Raw genomic sequence first — 26,044 nt, 5'->3', positions numbered from 1 at the left:
CAGGAGCACCCTGTGGCCTGTTTGAGCAGAAAACTGCTATTGTGGGAGGTGGGGTATGCCACAGTTGGGACACCGTGGGTGGCACTTGTTTGTAACCGGCCCCCCACCGTGGTGACTTACCACCTACCTGTTAGGTGGCTGCAACCTACCTTGGGGGAATTGGACAGACTTTTGTGGTGGAGCCTTGAACTTGGACTTCAGGTGGACTATTTGAACATTGTGCACCCACGAAGAGAGGCCCACTACACTATGGATGAACTGTCTAGGCCAGAGCCTACACCCCCCAGGTAGCGTCCCCTTCACCCCAACGGACTGCGGGACCAGGACCCAAATCGTTGGGACATGGGTCCCTGGTTGACCCGCTTGAATGGGGGGGGAGGAGTGTGGCCGGAGAGCCCCAGCCACGAGGCAAATGGCCGCCCTGGCACTGAAGGGGTTAATCCCTAGTGCCCGGCGCCATTTGCAGAGACAAAGGGGCGCTTGGCGCCAAATTTGAATTATGTTGGGCGCTAGGCGCCGTGATGTGTAAATGTATAAAAATGTATTTTTATAATATGCACCGTGGTCCCGGACCCCTCCGGAGACCACGGCAGGGAGGACAGCCCCCGGCGCGCTCAGCAGTGTGTGCGCGCCGGGGGAGAGGAGGCAGCCGCTGACCGCCGGAGTCCGGGAGCTCCGCTCCCGGCAGCGGTCAGTGTAGCCCCGGGCGCACTGGAGTGTGCGCGCCGGGGAGAAGGGTGAGCGCTGCGGCTGGGAGCTCGGCTCCCGCTGCAGTGCTCTCTGTGAGAGCCGCCGCTGGGGGCCGGGAGCTCTGCTCCCAGCGCCTCAGCCCAGCCCGGGTGGCCAGCCGCAGCAGCCGGGACGGACGTCCCGGGCTGCTAGTCGGCGAGGGGGGTGCGCTGCAGCCCGGCACCCCGCCGGACGCTGCAGCGAGGCCACAAGACAGGCGCCGCTCAGGGGGGACCGGGCTAGCCGGCTCCCTAGCGGCGTGGGTGAATTAGGCGGGCGAGCAGGCTGATGAACGCTGGGGTCCGGGAGCTACGCTCCCGGCGCCCCAGCGCCACAACAAAGCCAGAGTCACGGCGGCCGGGACAAGTGTCCCGGGCCGCCGGGCTTAGGTACAGGGGGGTGCGCCGCTGCGTGCGGCGAGGCCACTGATTAGTGCCACCCTGGGGGGACAGGGAGAGCCAGCTCCCTGGAACCCCAGAGGCAGAAAAGCAGGCTGGAGGATGGGGGAAGCCAGCCCCATACCTCCAGCACTGAGAGGGAGAGCCCTAGCAGCCAGGCTGCAGGGCTAGGGAAGCACAGCAGTTAAATAAAACATTGTGTAAAATAAGGACATACAGTGTGTTGTAAGGCACTGCAGTGCCTGAGTATGTAGAGTCTGTGCAGGGCACAGGCTCAGTGTATAGTTACAGGGAAATGTACAGTGTGGTTTAAAATGTAATGTATTTAAAGAGAAATTGCACTTACTTGATTGTGTGTCCCAGGAGGGGGGAATCCATGGCTGTGAAGGCTGATGGATTCTCCCAGACCTTTTCCCTAAAAAACGGAATGCTTTCCCATCCAGCCTCACAGTTCCAATGGGGACAGGGAGAAAGAGAAGCAGCTTAGCTATAAAACAAGCTGAGTGGTTTCTTGGAGCTCCATGGAGATCAGCCGTAGTGGACCAGAGACCTGGACCGGGGAGCCAGGCTGCCCAGCTCTGGAGCCCAAATCCAGGCTGCAGGCAGTGAGAGGGGTCCCGGGCAGGTTTCTGGAAGTCCGTTTAGGAGGGAAAACCTCCCCCCCAGCCAGACTGAACGGCACCGTGGGAGTACCCTGCTCTCCCAGATGGGAGAGACAAAGGAGACCGACCACTCCCCACTGTCCATAGGGAACAATGTAAAGGTGTGCATGAGACCAGAGCATGCACAGCTCATGGGTAAACATTGATTGGTTGTACACCACAGGGCGGGCTTACCCCCTGTGGTAAGGGGTCTTGGAGAGGGATAAAAGAAGGGCAGTTGGCCCATAGGATAGTGTATTGTAACATCTTCTTCTGCTGAAACATCTTAATTGTATGCTGTTGCCCCTAGCAATAGGGAGGAGCCTTTTTAAAGGTTATTTGAGCAATAAACACCTTTGCCTCAAGAAGACTGCTTCATCTTGTGACCAACAGGGTTAGGCCAAACCTAGCCCCGTCCTCCGGCTGTCCAGGGAAGCACCTGACGTCTCCAAGCTCCGCCTTCCGCCAGCTACCGGTAGAGGCCTAGCAAGTGGCTAGTGGGGATTCGTCGACACCACACAGGTGTGGTAAAGCAGTGCGTCGGCACATACAGAGCAGAACCGTGGTTCCAAACGCCACGGCAGGTTAGGAGTTTGGTGGTGGCAGCGAGAACCCGCCCACAGCGCAGTGGGTGGAGTCAGTAACAGGCGGTTACTGACGGTAAGCGGGAATCCCCTATGTGGTCAGGCCTCGTGCGGCTTGACCTTCCATTCTGTGCGCAGTCAACGGGACGCGGAAGCTGCGAGTGCTTTCGTACGGTATCGTCCTGTCACAGGTGGTATCAGCTTTTCACTTGAACCAACCTATTGTAGTGCCTGCGGCTACTAGGGACTTGGAAGATTCCAAGTTACTGGACGTAGTCAGGGCCTTGAAAATTTATGTTTCCAGGACGGCGGGAGTCAGGAAAACTGACTCGCTTTTTATCCTGTATGCACCCAACAAAATAGGTGCTCCTGCTTCTAAGCAGACTATTGCTCGCTGGATTTGTAGCACAATTCAGCTGGCGCATTCTGCGGCTGGATTGCCGCATCCTAAATCAGTAAAAGCCCATTCCACAAGGAAGGTGGGCTCATCTTGGGCGGCTGCCCGAGGGGTCTCGGCTTTGCAACTTTGCCGAGCTGCTACTTGGTCAGGGGCAAACACGTTTGCTAAATTCTACAAATTTGATGCCCTGGCTGAGGAGGACCTGGAGTTCTCTCATTCGGTGCTGCAGAGTCATCCGCACTCTCCCGCCCGTTTGGGAGCTTTGGTATAATCCCCATGGTCCTTACGGAGTCCCCAGCATCCACTAGGACGTCAGAGAAAATAAGAATTTACTCACCGGTAATTCTATTTCTCATAGTCCGTAGTGGATGCTGGGCGCCCAACCCAAGTGCGGATTGTCTGCAATACTTGTATATAGTTATTGCCTAACTAAAGGGTTATTGTTGAGCCATCTGTTGAGAGGCTCAGTTATATTTCATACTGTTAACTGGGTATAGTATCACGAGTTATACGGTGTGATTGGAGTGGCTGGTATGAGTCTTACCCGGGATTCAAAATCCTTCCTTATTGTGTCAGCTCTTCCGGGCACAGTATCCTAACTGAGGTCTGGAAGAGGGGCATAGAGGGAGGAGCCAGTGCACACCAGATAGTACCAAATCTTTCTTATAGAGTGCCCAGTCTCCTGCGGAGCCCGTCTGTTCCCCATGGTCCTTACGGAGTCCCCAGCATCCACTACGGACTACGAGAAATAGAATTACCGGTGAGTAAATTCTTATTATATATATATATATATATATATATATATATACACACACACTCTGCTGTTCCCCACCACCCATATAACAGCATCTCTGTGTCTCAGTTTCTCCCCACGTTCCTGTAGTATAGTCCTGAGAATCGCACAGTGTCCCCGCCCCCCACCCCCTTATATAGCGGCATCTCTGTGTCCCCGTTACCCCTCTCATATAGCGGCATCTCTGTGTCCCCGTTACCCCTCTCATATAGCGGCATCTCTGTGTCCCCGTTACCCCTCTCATATAGCGCCATCTCTGTGACCCCGTTACCCCTCTCATATAGCGGCATCTCTGTGACCCCGTTACCCCTCTCATATAGCGGCATCTCTGTGACCCCGTTACCCCTCTCATATAGCGGCATCTCTGTGTCCCCTTTACCCCTCTCATATAGCGGCATCTCTGTGTCCCCGTTACCCCTCTCATATAGCGGCATCTCTGTGTCCCCGTTACCCCTCTCATATAGCGGCATCTCTGTGTCCCCGTTACCCCTCTCAGCAAAAAACAATGTGTTCCCTAAGGCACACCGAGTGAAAAATATTACTACATAATAGTCAGATAATACGGAGATCTTAGTTGCGTATATCTGCAGATATAGGGTTAAGCCCCCAGGCCGATCGACAAGGCTTCTCCGTCACTGGGGGTCCCTAATTCTAGGTATGGGTCCGGGGTGCAGGACCCCATAACGTCGGCACAGGTCGACTACCCCAGGTCAGCACACAGGTGAGAATTAATAAGGGTTAATAAGAAGCACAGAAGTGCTATGTAAGTGGTGTGATTAAAATAATACAAAAATATATACAAAGTGATAGGGAAAATCATAAGTGTTAATAAAGTGTTAGGGTGTGCCGACCTGAAGCAGCCCAGCCATACCGACACAGGGGCCACCACACCCCACACCCACCCCATAAATAATTACAAATATGTCTGGGTTAAATTCCCAGTGTAAGGCCACATGGTAATGGCTCCTACAGCATCTGAGAGCCAGCTTACCTGGAGATACCCCTGGCTTCCCCTCATGTAGCGGCATCTCTGTGTCCCTGGAACCCCTCTCATATAGCGGCATCTCTGTGTCCCCGTTACCCCTCTCATATAACGGCATCTCTGTGTCCCCGTTACCCCTCTCATATAGCGGCATCCCTGTATCCCCGTTACCCCTCTCATATAGCGGCATCTCTGTGTCCCCGTTACCCCTCTCATATAGCGGCATCTCTGTGTCCCAGTTACCCCTCTCATATAACGGCATCTTGGTGTCCCCGTTACCCCTCTCATATAGCGGCATCTCTGTGTCCCAGTTACCCCTCTCATATAACGGCATCTCTGTGTCCCCGTTACCCCTCTCATATAGCGGCATCTCTGTATCCCCGTTACCCCTCTCATATAGCGGCATCTCTGTATCCCCGTTACCCCTCTCATATAGCGGCATCTCTGTGTCCCAGTTACCCCTCTCATATAACGGCATCTTGGTGTCCCCGTTACCCCTCTCATATAGCGGCATCTCTGTGTCCCAGTTACCCCTCTCATATAACGGCATCTCTGTGACCCCGTTACCCCTCTCATATAGCGGTATCTCTGTGTCCCCGTTACCCCTCTCATATAGCGGCATCTCTGTGACCCCGATACCCCTCTCATATAGCGGCATCTCTGTGTCCCCGTTACCCCTCTCATATAGCGGCATCTCTGTGTCCCCGTTACCCCTCTCATATAGCGGCATCTCTGTGTCCCCGTTACCCCTCTCATATAGCGGCATCTCTGTGTCCCCGTTACCCCTCTCATATAGCGGCATCTCTTTATCCCCGTTACCCCTCTCATATAGCGGCATCTCTGTATCCCCGTTACCCCTCTCATATAGCGGCATTTCTGTGTCCCCTTACCCCTCTCATATAGCGGCATCTCTGTGTCCCAGTTACCCCTCTCATATAACGGCATCTTGGTGTCCCCGCTACCCCTCTCATATAGCGGTATCTCTGTGTCCCGGTTACCCCTCTCATATAGCGGCATCTCTGTGTCCCCGTTACCCCTCTCATATAGCGGCATCTCTGTGACGCCGATACCCCTCTCATATAGCGGCATCTCTGTGTCCCCGCCCTCTCATATAGCGGCATCTGTGTCCCTGGTACCCCTCTCATATAGCGGCATCTCTGTGTTCCTGGTACCCCTCTCATATAGCGGCATCTGTGTCCCCGTTACCCCTCTCATATAGCGGCATCTCTGTGTCTCCGTTACCTCTCTCATATAGCGGCATCTCTGTGTCCCAGTTACCCCTCTCATATAACGGCATCTTGGTGTCCCCGTTACCCCTCTCATATAGCGGTATCTCTGTGTCCCCGTTACCCCTCTCATATAGCGGCATCTCTGTGTCCCCGTTACCCCTCTCATATAGCGGCATCTCTGTGACCCCGATACCCCTCTCATATAGCGGGATCTCTGTGACCCCGTTATCCCTCTCATATAGCGGCATCTCTGTGTCCCCGTTACCCCTCTCATATAGCGGCATCTCTGTGTCCCCTTTACCCCTCTCGTATATATAACGCCATCGCTGTGTCCCCATTACCCCTCTCATATAGCGGCATCTCTGTGACCCCGATACCCCTCTCATATAGCGGCATCTCTGTGTCCCCGTTACCCCTCTCATATAGCGGCATCTCTGTGTCCCCGGTACCCCTCTCGCATAGCGGCATCTCTGTGTCCCCGGTACCCCTCTCACATAGCGGCATCTCTGTGTCCCCGATACCCCTCTCATATAGCGGCATCTCTGTGACCCCGTTACCCTTCTCATATAGCGGCATCTCTGTGTCCCCATTACCCCTCTCATATAGCGGCATCTGTGTCCCCGGTACCCCTCTCATATATATAACGCCATCGCTGTGTCCCCATTACCCCTCTCATATAACGTCATCTCTGTGTCCCCGTTATCCCTCTCATATAGCGGCATCTCTGTGTCCCCGTTACCCCTCTCATATAGCGGCATCTCTGTGACCCCGATACCCCTCTCATATAGCGGCATCTCTGTGTCCCCGTTACCCCTCTCATATAGCGGCATCTCTGTGTCCCCGTTACCCCTCTCATATAGCGGCATCTCTGTGTTCCTGGTACCCCTCTCATATAGCGGCATCTGTGTCCCCGTTACCCCTCTCATATAGCGGCATCTCTGTGTCTCCGTTACCTCTCTCATATAGCGGCATCTCTGTGTCCCAGTTACCCCTCTCATATAACGGCATCTTGGTGTCCCCGTTACCCCTCTCATATAGCGGTATCTCTGTGTCCCCGTTACCCCTCTCATATAGCGGCATCTCTGTGTCCCCGTTACCCCTCTCATATAGCGGCATCTCTGTGACCCCGATACCCCTCTCATATAGCGGGATCTCTGTGACCCCGTTATCCCTCTCATATAGCGGCATCTCTGTGTCCCCGTTACCCCTCTCATATAGCGGCATCTCTGTGTCCCCTTTACCCCTCTCGTATATATAACGCCATCGCTGTGTCCCCATTACCCCTCTCATATAGCGGCATCTCTGTGACCCCGATACCCCTCTCATATAGCGGCATCTCTGTGTCCCCGGTACCCCTCTCATATAGCGGCATCTCTGTGTCCCCGGTACCCCTCTCGCATAGCGGCATCTCTGTGTCCCCGGTACCCCTCTCACATAGCGGCATCTCTGTGTCCCCGTTACCCCTCTCATATAGCGGCATCTCTGTGACCCCGATACCCCTCTCATATAGCGGCATCTCTGTGTCCCCGTTACCCCTCTCATATAGCGGCATCTCTGTGTCCCCGTTACCCCTCTCATATAGCGGCATCTCTGTGTCCCTGGTACCCCTCTCATATAGCGGCATCTCTGTGTCCCCGTTACCCCTCTCATATAGCGGCATCTCTGTGTCTCCGTTACCCCTCTCATATAGCGGCATCTCTGTGTCCCAGTTACCCCTCTCATATAACGGCATCTTGGTGTCCCCGTTACCCCTCTCATATAGCGGCATCTCTGTGTCCCAGTTACCCCTCTCATATAGCGGCATCTCTGTGTCCCAGTTACCCCTCTCATATAGCGGCATCTCGGTGTCCCCGTTACCCCTCTCATATAGCGGCATCTCGGTGTCCCCGGTACCCCTCTCACATAGCGGCATCTCTGTGACCCCGATACCCCTCTCACATAGCGGCATCTCGGTGTCCCCGTTAGCGGCATCTCGGTGTCCCCGGTACCCCTCTCACATAGCGGCATCTCTGTGATCCCGATACCCCTCTCATATAGCGGCATCTCTGTGTCCCCGTTACCCCTCTCATATAGCGGCATCTGTGTCCCCGGTACCCCTCTCATATATATAACGCCATCGCTGTGTCCCCATTACCCCTCTCATATAACGTCATCTCTGTGTCCCCGTTACCCCTCTCATATAGCGGCATCTCTGTGTCCCCGTTACCCCTCTCATATAGCGGCATCTCTGTGTCCCCGTTACCCCTCTCACATAGCGGCATCTCCGTGTCCCCGGTACCCCTCTCACATAGCGGCATCTCTGTGTCCCCGTTACCCCTCTCATATAGCGGCATCTCTGTGTCTCCGTTACCCCTCTCATGCAGCGGCATCTGTGTCCCCGGTACCCCTCTCATATATATAACGCCATCGCTGTGTCCCCATTATCCCTCTCATATAGCGGCATCTCTGTGTCCCAGTTACCCCTCTCATATAGCGGCATCTCTGTGTCCCCGTTACCCCTCTCATATAGCGGCATCTCGGTGTCCCCGTTACCCCTCTCATATAGCGGCATCTCGGTGTCCCCGGTACCCCTCTCACATAGCGGCATCTCTGTGACCCCGATACCCCTCTCACATAGCGGCATCTCGGTGTCCCCGTTAGCGGCATCTCGGTGTCCCCGGTACCCCTCTCACATAGCGGCATCTCTGTGATCCCGATACCCCTCTCATATAGCGGCATCTCTGTGTCCCCGTTACCCCTCTCATATAGCGGCATCTGTGTCCCCGGTACCCCTCTCATATATATAACGCCATCGCTGTGTCCCCATTACCCCTCTCATATAACGTCATCTCTGTGTCCCCGTTACCCCTCTCATATAGCGGCATCTCTGTGTCCCCGTTACCCCTCTCATATAGCGGCATCTGTGTCCCCGGTACCCCTCTCATATATATAACGCCATCGCTGTGTCCCCATTACCCCTCTCATATAACGTCATCTCTGTGTCCCCGTTACCCCTCTCATATAGCGGCATCTCTGTGTCCCCGTTACCCCTCTCATATAGCGGCATCTCTGTGTCCCCGTTACCCCTCTCATATAGCGGCATCTCCGTGTCCCCGGTACCCCTCTCACATAGCGGCATCTCTGTGTCCCCGTTACCCCTCTCATATAGCGGCATCTCTGTGTCTCCGTTACCCCTCTCATGCAGCGGCATCTGTGTCCCCGGTACCCCTCTCATATATATAACGCCATCGCTGTGTCCCCATTATCCCTCTCATATAGCGGCATCTCTGTGTCCCAGTTACCCCTCTCATATAGCGGCATCTCTGTGTCCCCGTTACCCCTCTCATATAGCGGCATCTCGGTGTCCCCGTTACCCCTCTCATATAGCGGCATCACTGTGTCCCAGTTACCCCTCTCATATAGCGGCATCTCGGTATCCCCGTTACCCCTCTCATATAGCGGCATCTCTGTGACCCCGTTACCCCTCTCATATAGCGGCATCTCTGTGTCCCCGTTACCCCTCCCATATATATAACAGTATCTCTGTGTCCCCGTTAGCCATCGCACTCCTGCAGTTGGATCCTGCGCAGGGCCCGAGTACCCTGGTCCTGGCAGAAGATGGGACCATTGTTGAGGATGAAGATTACTTCCTCTGCTTACCTGAAGACACAGAGTTTGTGGTGCTAATGGGAGACAAGAAGTGGGCTTCCTGCACAGTAGGTATGTGCCAATTGCAACAAGTATCCTCTATGTACAAAGCTCTAAGCATTTTATAGTACATGTCGCATTGTACACGTTTTCCAGACCATATAGTTTACAAACTCAATCTGCTGTTTTGGGAGACAGAAAGACACCTCTGAGATTCAGGATCACCGGCTAGTGGAAAGAGAGGGGCCCCCAGCAGCACAGAGTATATCAGGAGATGGGTGATGTGTCAGTGAGGACAGGGCTGCATGTGACAGGGGCAGTGACATGATGTGAGGAGCAAAATGGAGGCAGCAGGAAGCCACAGACTGAGAGTTATATAGTGGGAGGAGCAGGGTCTCCAGCAGCACAGAGTATATCAGGAGATGAGTGATGTGTCAGTGAGGACAGGGCTGCATGTGACAGGGGCAGTGACATGATGTGAGGAGGGGAATGGAGGCAGCAGGAAGCCACAGACTGAGAGTTATGTAGTGGGAGGAGCAGGGTTCCCAGCAGCACAGAGTATATCAGGAGATGAGTGATGTGTCAGTGAGGACAGGGCTGCATGTGACAGGGGCAGTGACATGATGTGAGGAGGGGAATGGAGACAGCAGGAAGCCACAGACTGAGAGTTATATAGTGGGAGGAGCAGGGTCCCAGCAGCACAGAGTATATCAGGAGATGAGTGATGTGTCAGTGAGGACAGGGCTGCATGTGACAGGGGCAGTGACATGATGTGAGGAGGGGAATGGAGGCAGCAGGAAGCCACAGACTGAGAGTTATATAGTGGGAGGAGCAGGGTCCCCAGCAGCACAAAGTATATCAGGAGATGAGTGATGTGTCAGTGAGGACAGGGCTGCATGTGACAGGGGCAGTGACATGATGTGAGGAGGGGAATGGGGGAAGCAGGAAGCCACAGGCTGAGAGTTATTTAGTGTGAGGAGCAGGGTCCCCAGCAGCACAGAGTATATCAGGAGATGAGTGATGTGTCAGTGAGGACAGGGCTGCATGTGACAGGGGCAGTGACATGATGTGAGGAGGGGAATGGAGGCAGCAGGAAGCCACAGACTGAGAGTTATATAGTGGGAGGAGCAGGGTCCCCAGCAGCACAGAGTATATCAGGAGATGAGTGATGTGTCAGTGAGGACAGGGCTGCATGTGACAGGGGCAGTGACATGATGTGAGGAGGGGAATGGAGGCAGCAGGAAGTCACAGACTGGGAGTTATATAGTGGGAGGAGCAGGGTCCCCAGCAGCACAGAGTATATCAGGAGATGAGGGATGTGTCAGTGAGGACAGGGCTGCATGTGACAGGGGCAGTGACATGATGTGGATGTAGAATAAAGTCATGGATCACTTCTTGTATGAAAAGGCGGCTTGTTAGAAGTCTGATTGTTTCTGTAGTATTGGGGTGCCCTGAGGATAAGTAACAGCGGGTCAGTAAACCTGAGTATGATGTCTCTGTTTTGTCAGATGGAGGCACGGCATGGCTGGCCCGGGAATCGGTTGACCTGGATGATATAGACAGCGGGCAGCTTCCAGAATGGAAAGTGTTAGCTGCGCAGTTAAGGGAAAACCTGTCTAATATCATTCTGCTGTCAGAGTCCGACTTTCAGGTATGTGTAACACTTCCCTTTCCAGATCTGTGCTGTTTTCTCGTTTCATTATATATACTGGCAGATCTTTCAGCTAAAACTGTCTCTGTTATTGTCTTTCATTGTCCTGTGTCATTTATTATTGGTGATTAGATTGCTATAAAGCTGTAATTATTAGTACATGGTGTTTCTCATCATATACCAGGCTGCTGCATTTCTCTAGGTTTCTGCATGTATGATAGACTTTCTCTTCAATATAATACAAGGTGCACATCACTGTCCGGCCTTTGGAACCCCCCCCCCCCCCCATAAAGCCTACAGTGGCAGTATGAGAGATGCTCCGTGGCTAACCATTCCCGTAGGAACGCCTTCCTCTACATGTTCATATAAATAACCCCTACCCTCCTGTTCCTGAGCGGACCACGGCGGAATAGCCCGCCTTCTCCCGCCGCATAGTGTACGAGCTGGGCGCGGTTTGTTCCTGTTACCGCCTCCACATGTCTCTATGGGAGTGCTACATTCTCTTTGCTGACTGTTTGAAATGTGAAAACTCCTTTTCATAAATAAACTCAATCAACAAAATAAAATAAAAAGAGGCGCATTTATACAAGCGTAGGCGCATGTCGTCACAAAAGCGCATTTCCACATGACGTTACAGATTAGGGATAACTTCCAGGAAGAGGTAGCAAAGTATAATTATTATAATCACCCTTACCCCTGGGTGGGAAGACAGAGATGACAGAAGAACATAGACTCGTTACCAGTGCTGCCCGTGTCTCTATCTCCTGCAGACTCTCATTGATGTGCCGACTGTGGAGCTCGGTAGAGAGATGGCTGTGGATCCCATCAAGGCTGAAATGCTGAAAGATACCCTCCAGGGCCTGCTGGACCGCCGGGAGGAGGAGCGTCGGTCTACGGAGCTGCTGCAGCTCTATGTAACCGCTGTGACAAAAGACGAAACTGATGGGTGCAATGTAACAGGTGGGTGAGGGGCTGCTACGGCGTGTGACGTGCGGAAGGGCTGCTACGGCGTGTGACGGGGTGAGGGACTGGTATGGGGGGCGAGGGGCTGGTACGACGTGTGATAGGGGTGAGGGACTGGTACGGCCTGTGACGGGTGTGAGGGGCTGATATGACGTGTGATAGGGGTGAGGGACTGGTACGGCCTGTGACCGGTGTGAGGGGCTGATATGACGTGTGATAGGGGTGAGGGACTGGTACGGCGTGTGACAGGGTGAGGGACTGGTATGGGGGACGAGGGGCTGGTACGACGTGTGATAGGGGTGAGGGACTGGTACGGCCTGTGAAGGGTGTGAGGGGCTGATATGACGTGTGATAGGGGTAAGGGACTGGTACGGCCTGTGACAGGGTGAGGGACTGGTATGGGGGGCGAGGGGCTGGTACGACGTGTAATAGGGGTGAGGGACTGGTACAACCTCTGACGGGGGTGAGGGGCTGGTATGGCCTGTGAGGGGCTGGTGTGGGGTGTGTGGGACTGGTATGACGTGTGATAGGGGTGAGGGACCGGTACGGCGTGTGACAGGGGTGAGGGACCGGTACGGCGTGTGATAGGGAGGCGCTGGTACAGCCTGTGATGGGGGTGAGGGACTGGAATGGCGTGTGACAGGGTGAGGGACTGGTACGGTGTGTGATAGGGAGGCGCTGGTACAGCCTGTGACGGGGGTGAGGGACCGGTACGGCTTGTGATGGAGAGGCGCTGGTTGGCTTGTGACGGGAGTGAGGGGCTGGTACAGCCTGTGACGGGGGTGAGGGACCGGTACGGCTTGTGATGGAGAGGCGCTGGTACGGCCTGTGACGGGAGTGAGGGGCTGGTACTGCCTGTGACGGGGGTGAGGGGCTGGCACGGCCTGTGACGGGGGTGAGGGGCTGGTACGGCTTGTGATGGAGAGGCGCTGGTACAGCCTGTGACGGGAGTGAGGGGCTGGTACTGCCTGTGACGGGGGTGAGGGGCTGGTTCGGCGTGAGATGGAGAGGCGCTGGTACAGCCTGTGACGGGGGTGACGGGCTGGTACGGCGTGTGATGGGGAGGCGCTGGTACACCTGTGAGGCACTGGTACGGCGTGTGATGGGGGAGGGGCTGGTACGACGTGTGATTGCGTGTAATATGATTCATTTTGAATCCAGAGCCTGACAGTATTGGTGACGCAGATGGGACAGAGGGCAGGAAGAGCCGGCTCTCCAGCAACATAATTACAGTACTGAGGGAAAAGAGGTTGCCGCATCTCAGCCTATCAAATGAGCAGCTAGAGGTGAGTACAGCAGCATCACAGTCTGTGTGTGTAAGTACTGTGCCTCTACAGCTAAGATATAACCGCAAGTCCCAGCATGCCATCACAGGTCTCATATAGAAATATATCTTAATATAAACATGAGTTAATCATCATACACCACCTTCCCTGCATACTCTCATTGGAGCTGCCATATCGGTAAAACAGAATATCATCTGCAGACTCCAATGTACTCTAGCTACCCCCACTGGGCAGTAACATTTACGTAGTGTTGTATAAATGTCTGCATGTCTCTAGCTGTTGCTATGGTGTCTGCAGGCGGTCTGTGCGCAGGACGCTGATGCTCTGTCGGTGGATTTGAAATGGACTCCTGAGAATGTCCGGAAGTTGCAGACGACCTGTGCGGAGCAGCTACAGCTACGATATGAGCAGGTGCAATGTATGAACTCTCTGTCAAGTGTGTCACAGAGCAAGAGAAAACGTGTGCCCTAGGGCCGGGGAGAAGCGGAGGTCACAGCCAGTGTGAGGAGCAGAGGTTGTGTGTGGCGCTCTAGTACATGCCTCAGCCGCAGGCCAACAAATGAACACGGCCGTATCCGCTCAGGACATCATAAACTGCACTTTCCTATAAATGTGAAGAGTGGTAACATTTTACGGCCCACCCGTACGGACGCGTTTGTGCCTATTGGTGACACAGATATGTCAGGTGCAATTACAACAGCATTCTAAGGCTGACATGATGATGTCACAGCTGTCTTCTTATAACTGATGATGTCACTAGTTTCTCATTATTACATTATGGTCTACATGGAATTACAGTGTGTTACTGGTATATTTTAGATGTGATTCATCTACTACCGGTCCCAGCCGTGGGTACTCTCATCACTATTATGTGCCATTGGCAGTAGTGTATAAATGCAACTTATGGTTTGTACTTGTTTTATGTACATAGGGGGTCATTCCGAGTTGATCGCTAGCTGCATTCGTTCGCTGTGCAGCGATGAGGCAAAAAAAGGCACTTCTGCGCATGCGTATGCGCGATGTAATATTACAACGAACGATGTAGTTTCACACAGGGTCTAGCGATGCTTTTCAGTCGCAATGTCAGCCGCAGAGTGATTGACAGGAAGTGGGCGTTTCTGGGTGTCAACTGCCCGTTTTCAGGGAGTGTTCGAAAAAACGCAGGCGTGGCTGGGCGTACGCAGGGCGTGTTTGTGACGTCAAAACAGGAACTGAACAGTCTGAAGTCATTGCTGAGTAGGTCTGGAGCTACTCTGAAACTGCACAAAAATAAATTGTAGCCGTTCTGCGATCCTTTCGTTCACACTTCTGCTAAGCTAAAATACACTCCCAGTGGGAGGCGGCATAGCGTTTGCACGGCTGCTAAACACAGCTAGCGAGCGATCAACTCTGAATGACCCCCATAGCGTGTTGCACTAGAGTCTGTATTTTTGGGGGATTTTTATCTTAATCTTAACAGTAGCTCGATACTTACTTTGCCGCAGAAATAAAACAGTTGTTGCTAATCTCGCTATAAATGGTATCGTCTATAGTTAGTGTCTCTGTGTGATTGTATCGCCACATGTGACCCACCTGATTAATATGTTGTGTCTTAGATGAAGGTCGGGTCACGTTTTTTGTCCGATTTATTTAATATTCCAGGTATTGGGAAAGGATACACGCACCTTTTCCCTGCCGCTGTGTGCTCCTTTGTGTAAAGATTGTGCCGTCTGTCGGTGTAGATTCTATAAATGTGAATGGTGCAAACACCGTCACATAATATATTCTACGTCGCACCCCCCTGTGAATGTCTGTGGTCTATGGAGGTGGTATCCCCATCGTATTCAAACCCCAAATTTTATATTCATAGGAGCTTCAAAATTCTTTGACACCGCACAGGCCTCTCTGCAGCCACAACAACGGCTCCTCCAGCTAAAGGGACACCCAGGCGCTTTCTGAATGGTGTAAGAGAGAAGTAAAACATTAGCACTGCAGACGCACGCCCAGAGAGAGATAATTATCGTCTCTGTGTCAGCAAGGCTGCGGAGCACGGACCGTGGGTTTGCAGGCTGGGTCTGGAGCTGGCACTTAAACTGTAGCTTTAAAAAGTAAGCTCCCCCCCCCCCCCCCTCTCTCTGGAACCCCACGATTCCAGTGTTCTTTAGGTGCCTGCGGAAGTTTATTCTTTTTCTGTTTACTGTATTTGTAATTTTCTTTTGCTTTTTAGTAAGGGCATGGTAGTGGGTGCCTGACGGATGGGGCATCACGTCACCTTACCATGAGCTGCCCAGCTGGTGTTCAAGCGGACTCTGCAAATATTAGATTACAACTGATGCAGGTCTGGGCATTTCCAAGGCATCACAGTACCCATACGGTGGTGCCACCTACCATTACCTTTACATACTGCTACCCCATGACTTTTGGCACTTCAGTGTGTAATACTCAGCAATTTCTCTACATATTTTTCCTGTCTCCTTATCTCTCTCCTCACAGAACTCGTGCTTTATACCCCCTCTTACTCCATCTACCACCCATCCCCCATCTCAGTCTCTTCCCATCATTCCCTGCGACTCTGTCTGAACCCCACACACACACACACACACACACACACACACACACACCCACACACCATGACATTAATACCGATTACTTTAGGTACAACGACCTCGTACCCTATAAACATAATAATACTTGTCGTTGGCCTCACACTACAGATGCCTGTGAATAGTATTGCATGGCACTGAGTGTATGACGGGGCAGGCTCTGGAGAGGATTACAGAAGCATGTAGCCTTACTGTCTAGGGGGGTCATTCCAAGTTGATCGCTCGCTAGCAGTTTTAGCAGCCGTGCAAACGCTATGCCGCCTCCCACTGCGGAGTGTATTTTAGCTTAGCAGCAGTGCGAACGCCTGTGCAGCCGAGCTCTGCAAAAACAGTCTGCGCAGTGTCTGAGTAGCTCTGAACCTACTCACCGCTTGCGATCACTTCAGCCTATTCCTGTCCGGATTTGACGTCATACACCCGCCCAGCGATCGCCCAGCCACACCTGCGTTTTTTCAGACACGCCTGCGTCTTTGCAACCACTCCCTGAAAACGGTCTGTTGACACCCAGAAACGCCCCCTTCCTGTCAATCTTCTTGCGGCCGTCAGTGCGACTGCAAACTTTGCTAGAACCTGTGCACAACCACAACGGGCTTTGTACCCGTACGACACGCGTGCTCATTGCGGGGCATATGCAGAAATGCTGATTATTAGCCTGATCGCTGCGAACAACAGCAACTAGCGATCAACTCGGAATGACCCCCTATATCTTCTCTGCTGTGAGGGAGCGGCTTGGCATTGAGGCTGTGGCAGTCAGCCAGTGAGAGCTGGGAGGGGGTGTGGCAGTCAGCCAGTGAGAGCTGGGAGGGGGTGTGGCAGTCAGCCAGTGAGAGCTGGGAGGGAGTGTGGCAGTCAGCCAGTGAGAGCTGGGAGGGGGTGTGGCAGTCAGCCAGTGAGAGCTGGGAGGGGGTGTGGCAGTCAGCCAGTGAGAGCTGGGAGGGGGTGTGGCAGTCAGCCAGTGAGAGCTGGGAGGGGGTGTGGCAGTCAGCCAGTGAGAGCTGGGAGGGGGTGTGGCAGTCAGCCAGTGAGAGCTGGGAGGGGGTGTGGCAGTCAGCCAGTGAGAGCTGGGAGGGGGTGTGGCCTCCCTGCAGCACCTTACTGAGCCCTGTGCTAGACTGACACCATAGCGGACTATATAGTAGATGTGTCCATCATTCTGTGATATGAGCTTTAGCTATATATGTAGCTGGGTGGGGGGTCAGGACCTTGAAATATATTGTTCTACACACTCAGTCTTTGTATTGTGTTACCTCTGGGCCTGATTCCCATATGGTTGGTATTGCAGTCACAGGGAAGCGGCTGTGCAATACCGTACAACATATATTCTAATGCTGCAGGAGGTGACTGTAGGAAATAGCCGCCTCGCATCTGCAATCCAAGTGCGGCATCCAAAGAGACTGCGTCGGATCACCATCGTGACCGTCTGAACCCATCTGCCAGGTCGAGGAAGTCTGCGCCTGACTGCACAGACCCTGGACTAGACACACCAACAAAATGGAGCTGACGTGCCCCCGTTTTGTAGAACGATTGTGCATTATAGGGAGCATTTTTACCCACGTTTTCCCTAGGTGATTAACCGATGTTGTGGTAGCGGTAAGGCCAGGGGCGACGCATGAGGCCTGACGTGTGGACAGAGCACTGGCCCTGTATCCGCACAGGAGGTGATACTTTGTAGCAGAGGTGCGGTACAATGTAACGCTGAGGGATCAGTATGGGGTACATGCTGTTGGAGCATTACACCGGGGCTGTGAGCAGCTACCGGCTCCTCGGCACGGCATTATTACTTTATGGTAACCTGGCTATATCTGCCAGCAGTGACGGGAGAATTACAGTATGTACACTGATAATAAAACTGATTTATGGCTTAATGAAAAGTGAAGCAAATTGCTTGGCCAGGAAAGACGAATCAAACATTACACAAGCTACGAGAGTTTTATCTTTAATTCTATAGAATGTTAACAAAAATGCTGAAGCCGACAAAGCCAGGACGGCATTAACCCATGCAGGACATAACTCACAGCCAGCCTTCCAAATGTTCTATTAATCAAGCTTAAAAAGCCAGCCCGTGAATTAATTGCTCTACGTATGATTCATTCCTGCGTATATGGATCTGTAGGTTATTATGGAAAATGTTTCATTAGTTCCTACTGTTAATTTCTCAGGCATAGTGTTTTGTGGTTTTAGATCACCTAATGCTGTGTCTTCACATTAAATATACACTGATCATGCATAACGTAACGCCACCTGCCTACGTGTCACCGTAACATGCCTAATATATAATACTATTAATACCCCTTCTCCACCGACAAGAACATGCTAGGTCAGGGATGGGGAACCTTCGGCCGTCCAACTGTTGTTGAACTACACATCCCAGCATCAGTTTTAGCATGGCTAAATAGCAAAACTGTAGCAAGGCATGCTGGTATGTGTAGTTCAGCAACAGCTGGAGGGAAAAAAAGTTCCCCATCCCTGTGCTAGGTTATTGCACGTGAACCTGGGATTTCTGTCAGTGGTAACGGCTGACCCCGGGTCCAGTGACCCAGGAATCCAACCGTGCTAGCTTGCAGGGCTGGTCCCAGTGCAGTGTAAACAGGTAAGCCGGATTGATGCGACCCAGGACCCGTTTACTGCATAGGAAGAGCCGGCGCTAGGAGATGTCGTCTCCTAGTACCTGCACTCTATACGTAACCGCTGAGGTTACCGACCCAACAATTAGCCGTGTCCCGCCGCCAGTCTGAAAGGGGTCTCAGCCGAGTCGCATCCAGGTTGGAGTCGGCTACAAAGTCTTGGGTGTGACCTGGCCGTTTGATGTAACAGTGTCCTATGTCGGCACTAGCCACCAGAAAGGAGATCAGTTTGCACAATGGCCACCAACATGTGTCGGCACAGAAACCAAACGGTTATTTGTATTATAAATTTCTCTAACGTCCTAGTGGATGCTGGGGACTCCGTCAGGACCAAGGGGGATAGCGGCTCCGCAGGAGACAGGGCACAAAAGCAAGCTTTTAGGATCACATGGTGTGTACTGGCTCCTCCCCCTATGACCCTCCTCCAAGCCTCAGTTAGGTTTTTGTGCCCGGCCGAGAAGGGTGCAATCTAGGTGGCTCTCTTAAAGAGTTACTTAGAAAAAGTTTTTAGGTTCTTTATTTTCAGTGAGTCCTGCTGGCAACAGGCTCACTGCATCGAGGGACTTAGGGGAGAGATTTTCAACTCACCTGCGTGCAAGATGGATTGGATTCTTAGGCTACTGGACATAGCTCCAGAGGGAGTCGGTACACAGGGCTCGCCCTGGGGTTCGTCCCGGAGCCGCGCCGCCGACCCCCCTTGCAGACGCTGAAGATGAAGAGGTCCGGAACCAGGCGGCAGAAGACTCTCAATCTTCATCAGGTAGCGCACAGCACTGCAGCTGTGCGCCATTGTTGTCAGAACACTTCACACAGCGGTCACGGAGGGTGCAGGGCGCTGGGGGGGGGCGCCCTGGGCAGCAATGTATAATACCTGTATGGCGAAAAATACATCACATATAGCCCTTGAGGCTATATGGATGTATTTAACCCCTGCCAGATATCTAAAACTCCGGAGAAGAAGCCCGCCGAAAAGGGGGCGGGGCCTATTCTCCTCAGCACACAGCGCCATTTTCCCTCACAGAAAGGCTGGTGGGAAGGCTCCCATGCTCTCCCCTGCACTGCACTACAGAAACAGGGTTAAAACAGAGAGGGGGGGCACTGATTTGGCGATATGTATATATATTAAAATGCTATAAGGGAGGAACACTTATATAAAGGTTGTCCCTGGATAATTATAGCGTTTTGGTGTGTGCTGGCAAACTCTCCCTCTGTCTCCCCAAAGGGCTAGTGGGTCCTGTCCTCTATCAGAGCATTCCCTATGTGTGTGCTGTATGTTGGTACGTGTGTGTCGACATGTATGAGGAAAATATTGGTGAGGAGGCGGAGCAAATTGCCTGTAATGGTGATGTCACTCTCTAGGGAGTCGACACCGGAATGGATGGCTTATTTATGGAAATTACGTGACAATGTCAACACGCTGCAAGCCGGTTGACGACATGAGAGGGCCGGCGAACAAATTAGTATCTGTCCAGGCGTCTCAAACACCGTCAGGGGCTGTAAAATGCCCATTTACCTCAGTCGGTCGACACAGACCCAGACACGGACACTGATTTCAGTGTCGACGGTGAAGAAACAAACGTATTTTCTTTTAGGGCCACACGTTAAGGGCAATGAAGGAGGTGTTACATATTTCTGATACTCCAAGTACCACAAAAAAGGGTATTATGTGTGAGGTGAAAAAACTACCTGTAGTTTTTCCTGAATCAGATAAATTAAATGAAGTGTGTGATGATGCGTGGGTTTCCCCCGATAGAAAATTATTGGCGGTATACCCTTTCCCGCCAGAAGTTAAGGCGCGGTGGGAAACACCTCTCAGGGTGGATAAGGCGCTCACACGCTTATCAGAACAAGTGGCGGTACCATCTACGGATAGGGCCGTACTTAAGGAGCCAGCTGATAGGAGGCTGAAAAATATCCTAAAAAGTATACACACACATGCTGGTGTTATACTGCGACCAGCGATCGCCTCAGCCTGGATGTGCAGAGCTGAGGTGGCTTGGTCGGATTCCCTGACTAAAAATATTGATACCTTTGACAGGGACAGTATTTTATTGACTATAGAGCATTTAAAGGATGCATTTCTATATATGCGAGATGCGCAGAGGGATATTTGCACTCTGGCATCAAGAGTAAATGCGATGTCCATATCTGCAAGAAGATGTTTATGGACACGACAGTGGTCAGGTGATGCAGATTCCAAACGGCACAAAGATGTATTGCCGTATAAAGGGGAGGAGTTATTTGGGGTCGGTCCATGGGACCTGGTGGTCAGGGCAACTGCTGGAAAATCCACCGTTTTTTACCCTAAGTCACATCTCTGCAGAAAAAGACACCGTCTTTTCAGCCTCAGTCCTTTCGTCCCTATAAGAGTCATATCTGCCCAGGGATAGAGGAAAGGGAAGAAGACTGCAGCAGGCAGCCCATTCCCAGGAACAGAAGCCCTCCACCGCTTCTACCAAGTTCTCAGCATGACGCTGGGACCGTACAGGACCCCTGGATCCTACAAGTAGTATCCAAGGGGTACAGATTGGAATGTCGAGAGTTTTCCCCCCTCGCAGGTTCCTGTAGTCTGCTGTACCAATGTCTCCCTCCGACAGGGAGGCAGTATTGAAAACAATTCACAAGCTGTATTCCCAGCAGGTGATAATAAAATTACCCCTCCGACAACAAGGAAAGGGGTATTACTCCACACTATATGGTGGTACTGAAGGCTAGGTGAGACCTATTCTAAATCTGAAAAATTTGAACACTTACAAGGGTTCAAATCCAGATGGAGTCACTCAGAGCAGTGATAGCAAAGAACAAGGGGACTATATGGTGTCCCGGGACATCAGGGATGCTTACCTCCATGTCCCAAAATTTGCCTTTTCTCACCAAGGGTACCTCAGGTTCGTGGTACAGAACTGTCACTATCAGTTTCAAGACGATGCCGTTGGATTGTCCAAGGCACCCCGAGTCCTTACCAAGGTAATGACCGAAAGGAGGATTCGTCTTCAAAGAAAATGGACGACCTCCTGATAAGAACAAGGTCCAGAGAACAGTTGGAGGTCGGAGTAGCACTATCTCAAGTAGTTCTACGACAGCACGGGTCGATTCTAAATATTCCAAAACCACAGTTGTTCCGACGACACGTCTGCTGGTCCTAGGGATGATTCTGGACACAGTCCAGGAAAAGGTGTTTCTCCCAGAGGAGAAAGCCAGGGAGTTATCCGAGCTAATCGGGATCCTCCTAAAACCAGGAAAAGTGTCAGTGCATCATTGCACAAGAGTCCTGGTAAAAATTGTGGCTTATTACGAAGCGCTTCCATTCGGCAGATTTCACGCAAGAACTCTTCAGTGGGATCTGCTGGACAAATGGTCCGGATCGCATCTTCAGATGCATCAGCGGGATAACCCTATATCCAAGGACAAGGGTGTCTCTCCTGTGGTGATTACAGAGTGCTCATCTTCTAGAGGGCCGCAGATTCGGCATTCAGGATTGGATGCTCGTGACCACGGAGGCCAGCCTGAGAGGCTGGGGAGCAGTCACACAAGGAGTGTGATCAAGTCTGGAGAATTCTCTCCACATAAATATACTGGAGCTAAGAGCAAATTTATAATGCTCTAAGCTTAGCAAGACCTCTGCTTCAAGGTCAGCCGGTATTGATCCAGTGGGATAACATCACGGCAGTCGCCCACGTAAACAGAAAGGGCGGCACAAGAAGCAGGAGGGCAGTGGCAAAACTGCAAGGATTTTTCGCTAGGCGGAAAATCATGTGATAGCACTGTCAGCAGTGTTCATTCCGGGAGTGGACGACTGGGAAGCAGACTTCCTCAGCAGGCACGACCTCCACCCGGGAGAGTGGGAACTTCATCGGGAAGTTTTCCGCATGATTGTGAACCGTTGGGAAAGACCAAAGGTGGACATGATGGCGTCCCGCCCGAACAAAAAATGGGACAGGTATTGCGCCAGGTCACGAGACCTTCAGGCGATAGCTGTGGACGTCCTGGTAACACCGTGGGTGTAACAGTCGGTGTATGTGTTCCCTCCTCTGCTTCTCATAACCAAGGTATTGAGAATTATAAGACATAGAGGAGTAAGAACTATACTCGTGGCTCCGGATTGGCCAAGAGGGACTTGGTAACCGGAACTTCAAGAGATGCTCACAGAGGACTAATGGCCTCGGGAGCTAAGAAGGGATTTGCTTTCAGCAAGTACCATGTCTGTTCCAAGAGGAACCGTGGCATCGGCCTTTAAGAAAGGACCTGCTCCAGCAGGGACCTTGTCTGTTCCAAGACTTACCGCGACTGCGTTTGACGGCATGGCGGTTTGAACGCCGGATCCTAAGGGAAAAGGCATTCCGGAAGAGGTCATACCTACCCTGGTCAAAGCCAGGAAGGAAGTGACCGCACAACGTTATCACCACATGTGGTAAAAATATGTTGCGTGGGTGAGGCCAGGAAGGCCCCACGAAAAAAATTTCAACTAGGTCGATTTCTGCACTTCCTGCAAACAGGAGTGTCTATGAGCCTCAAATTGGGGTCCATTAAGGTTCAAGTTTCGGCCCTATAGATTTTCTTCCAGAAAGAATTGGCTTCAGTTCCTGAAGTCCAGACGTTTGTCAAGGGAGTATTGCATATACAGCCCTTGTGTGCCTCCAGTGGCACCGTGGGATCTCAACGTAGTGTTGGGATTCCTCAAATCATATTGGTTTGAACCACTCAAATCTGTGGATTTGAAATATCTCACATGGAAAGTGACCATGCTGTTGGCCCTGGCCTCGGCCAGGCGATTGTCAAAATTGGCGGCTTTGTCTTACAAAAGCCCATATTTGATTTTCCATTCGGACAGGGCAGAACTGCTGACTCGTCCCCAGTTTCTTCCTAAGGTGGTGTCAGCGTTTCACCTGAAACAACCTATTGTGGTGCCTGCGGCTACTAGGGACTTGGAGGACTCCAAGTTGCTAGACGTTGTCAGGGCCCTGAAAATATATATATATATATATAATTCCAGGACGGCTGGAGTCAGAAAGTCTGACTTGCTGTTTATATTGTAGGCACCCAAAAAGCTGGGTGCTCCTGCTTCTAAGCAGACTATTGCTCGTTGGATTTGTAGTACAATTCAGCTTGCACATTCTGTGGCAGGCCTGCCACAGCCAAAATCTGTAAATGCCCATTCCACAAGGAAGGTGGGCTCATCTTGGGCGGCTGCCCGAGGGGTCTCGGCTTTACAACTTTGCCGAGCAGCTACTTGGTCAGGGGCAAACACGTTTGCTAAATTCTACAAATTTGATACCCTGGCTGAGGAGGACCTGGAGTTCTCTCATTCGGTGCTGCAGAGTCATCCGCACTCTCCCGCCCGTTTGGGAGCTTTGGTATAATCCCCATGGTCCTGACGGAGTCCCCAGCATCCACTAGGACGTTAGAGAAAATAAGATTTTACTTACCGATAAATCTATTTCTCATAGTCCGTAGTGGATGCTGGGCGCCCATCCCAAGTGCGGATTGTCTGCATTACTTGTACATAGTTATTGTTACAAAAAAATCGGGTTATTATTGTTGTGAGCCATCTTTTTTAGAGGCTACTTCATTGTTATCATACTGTTAACTGGGTTCAAATCACAGGTTGTACGGTGTGATTGGTGTGGCTGGTATGAGTCTTACCCGGGATTCAAGATCCTTCCTTATTGTGTACGCTCGTCCGGGCACAGTGTCCTAACTGAGGCTTGGAGGAGGGTCATAGGGGGAGGAGCCAGTACACACCATGTGATCCTAAAAGCTTGCTTTTGTGCCCTGTCTCCTGCGGAGCCGCTATCCCCCTTGGTCCTGACGGAGTCCCCAGCATCCACTACGGACTATGAGAAATAGATTTATCGGTAAGTAAAATCTTATTTAAACACCCAAAATAAAATAAAATGGGTTAATACTGTACACCTGAGAGAAAGGAATCATAGTATTAAACACTAGCCTTAAAACCTGGACTGTTGGAGTATATCCAGGGCCGAGTGTGGGAACCACTGCAGTGAGACGTACTCCTGCCAAGGCAAAGTGCCACCGTGGGGACTGTCAGTATTACACAGCTACAGAGCAGTAAGGATAAAGTAACCAGTGACAATAACCTGACCGCAGGGCTCTGCGTAATACAGACACAATGCTCTGCATCATGTTATTCTCTTCTTCCCAATCTACTGAGTCTGAAAGTCTCGCAGAGAAGGAGAACTCCTGATTCCTACACAGCACCGCACTGTGGCTGCAGCGCCCCCTGCTGGAGGGGTCACAGAGTAATCCTAATAACTGTCCAACATTAACAATAAAGACATCTATTTCTCTGCCGGTGCTCTGCGCTTACTGTTTTACATTGTAGACATTTAATTCTGACACTTTTCAACGGAATGATCATACAGTACCCGGTGTGACCAGGTCTGGATCGCTCGCTCTGTGGCATGTTACTGTATAGTTAGGCTACATCCCTATGTGTGAGGCTGCTGCACCGTAACAGAAGAACCTAAAACCTATAATTGGGCAATGCATCCTGTAGAACCTGCGAGCTTCAGGCGCGCGCCCATTGTCAAGGTCAGGCAACATGCGTAGAAAACTCTGCTGCTTATGGGCCTAATTCAGACCTGATCACAGCAGCAAAATGTTTCTCTAATGGGCAAAACCATGGGGCTAATTCAGACCTGATCGCTAGGCTACGTCTTCGTACCTCGGGCGATCAGGTCTAAACTGCGCATGCACCACAATGCACAGGCGCATCGCACAGGTACAAAGTGGATAGCGATGGGTTTGTGCGAAGAATCCATTCGCACGGGCGATCGCAAGGAGATTGACAGGAAGAGGGCGTGTGTGGGTGGCAACTGACCGTTTTCAGGGAGTGTTTGGAAAAACGCAGGCGTGTCCAAGCGTTTGCAGGGTGGGTGTCTGACGTCAATTCCGGTCCCGGACAGGCTGATGTGATCGCAGCGGCTGAATAAGTCCTGGGCTGCGCAAAGACGCACAAGATCTGTTTGTACAGCTCTGCTACACATGCGTTCTCATACTTGCAAAGCGAAAATACACTCCCCTATGGGCGGCGACTATGTGAACGCAGGACTGCAAAAAAAATTCTCGCAAGCGAACAGGTCTGAATTAGGCCCCATGTGCAGTGCAGGTGGGGCAGATATAACGTGCAGAGAGAGTTAGATTTGGGTGGGTTATTTTGTTTCTGTGCAGGGTAAATACTGGCTGCTTTATTTTTACACTGCAATTTAGATTTCAGTTTGAACACACCCCACCCAAATCTAACTCTCTCTGCACATGTTACATCTGCCCCACCTGCACTGCACATGGTTTTGCCCATTAGAGAACAAACTTGCTGCTGCGATCAGGTCTGAATTAGGCCCTACGCCAGTAAGCCCCCCTGGCGGATGCAGCTACTCAATATTCTAAAAATGTGATTGTATAGCCTATTCTGCCCCGTATATTGGGGTCCATAGAAGTATGACAGTATGCATACACTTAAATATATGAATCCAATGTAGTGACACGCTATACACAATATGGCCAAACTAACAGGAGGATCCCCCCCCCCCCCTCC

General features: G+C 51.8%; 1 protein-coding gene across 2 annotated transcripts in view; it reads left to right on the top strand.

Annotated features, from left to right (window-relative positions):
• DFFA (DNA fragmentation factor subunit alpha) overlaps positions 1-14,800 on the top strand; it is a 29,287-nt gene extending 14,487 nt beyond the window's left edge. Inside the window, exons 2-6 of one of the 2 annotated variants that reach the window (XM_063943858.1) lie at positions 9,294-9,455; positions 10,892-11,034; positions 11,805-11,994; positions 13,159-13,283; positions 13,560-14,800. In XM_063943858.1, the coding sequence (XP_063799928.1) occupies positions 9,294-9,455; positions 10,892-11,034; positions 11,805-11,994; positions 13,159-13,283; positions 13,560-13,754 (815 nt within the window). In that variant the 3' untranslated portion in view covers positions 13,755-14,800. The remainder of the gene's footprint in view (positions 1-9,293; positions 9,456-10,891; positions 11,035-11,804; positions 11,995-13,158; positions 13,284-13,559) is intronic. The other variant, XM_063943859.1, reaches the window with a different exon arrangement.
• Positions 14,801-26,044: the final 11,244 nt, after the last annotated feature.

The sequence above is a fragment of the Pseudophryne corroboree genome, chromosome 10 (genome assembly GCF_028390025.1).
Source record: "Pseudophryne corroboree isolate aPseCor3 chromosome 10, aPseCor3.hap2, whole genome shotgun sequence".
In the NCBI taxonomy this organism is placed as follows: Eukaryota; Metazoa; Chordata; class Amphibia; order Anura; family Myobatrachidae; genus Pseudophryne; species Pseudophryne corroboree.
The sequence above is the reverse complement of the archived record's forward strand: the minus strand, read 5'-3'. Positions and strand labels throughout refer to the sequence as shown.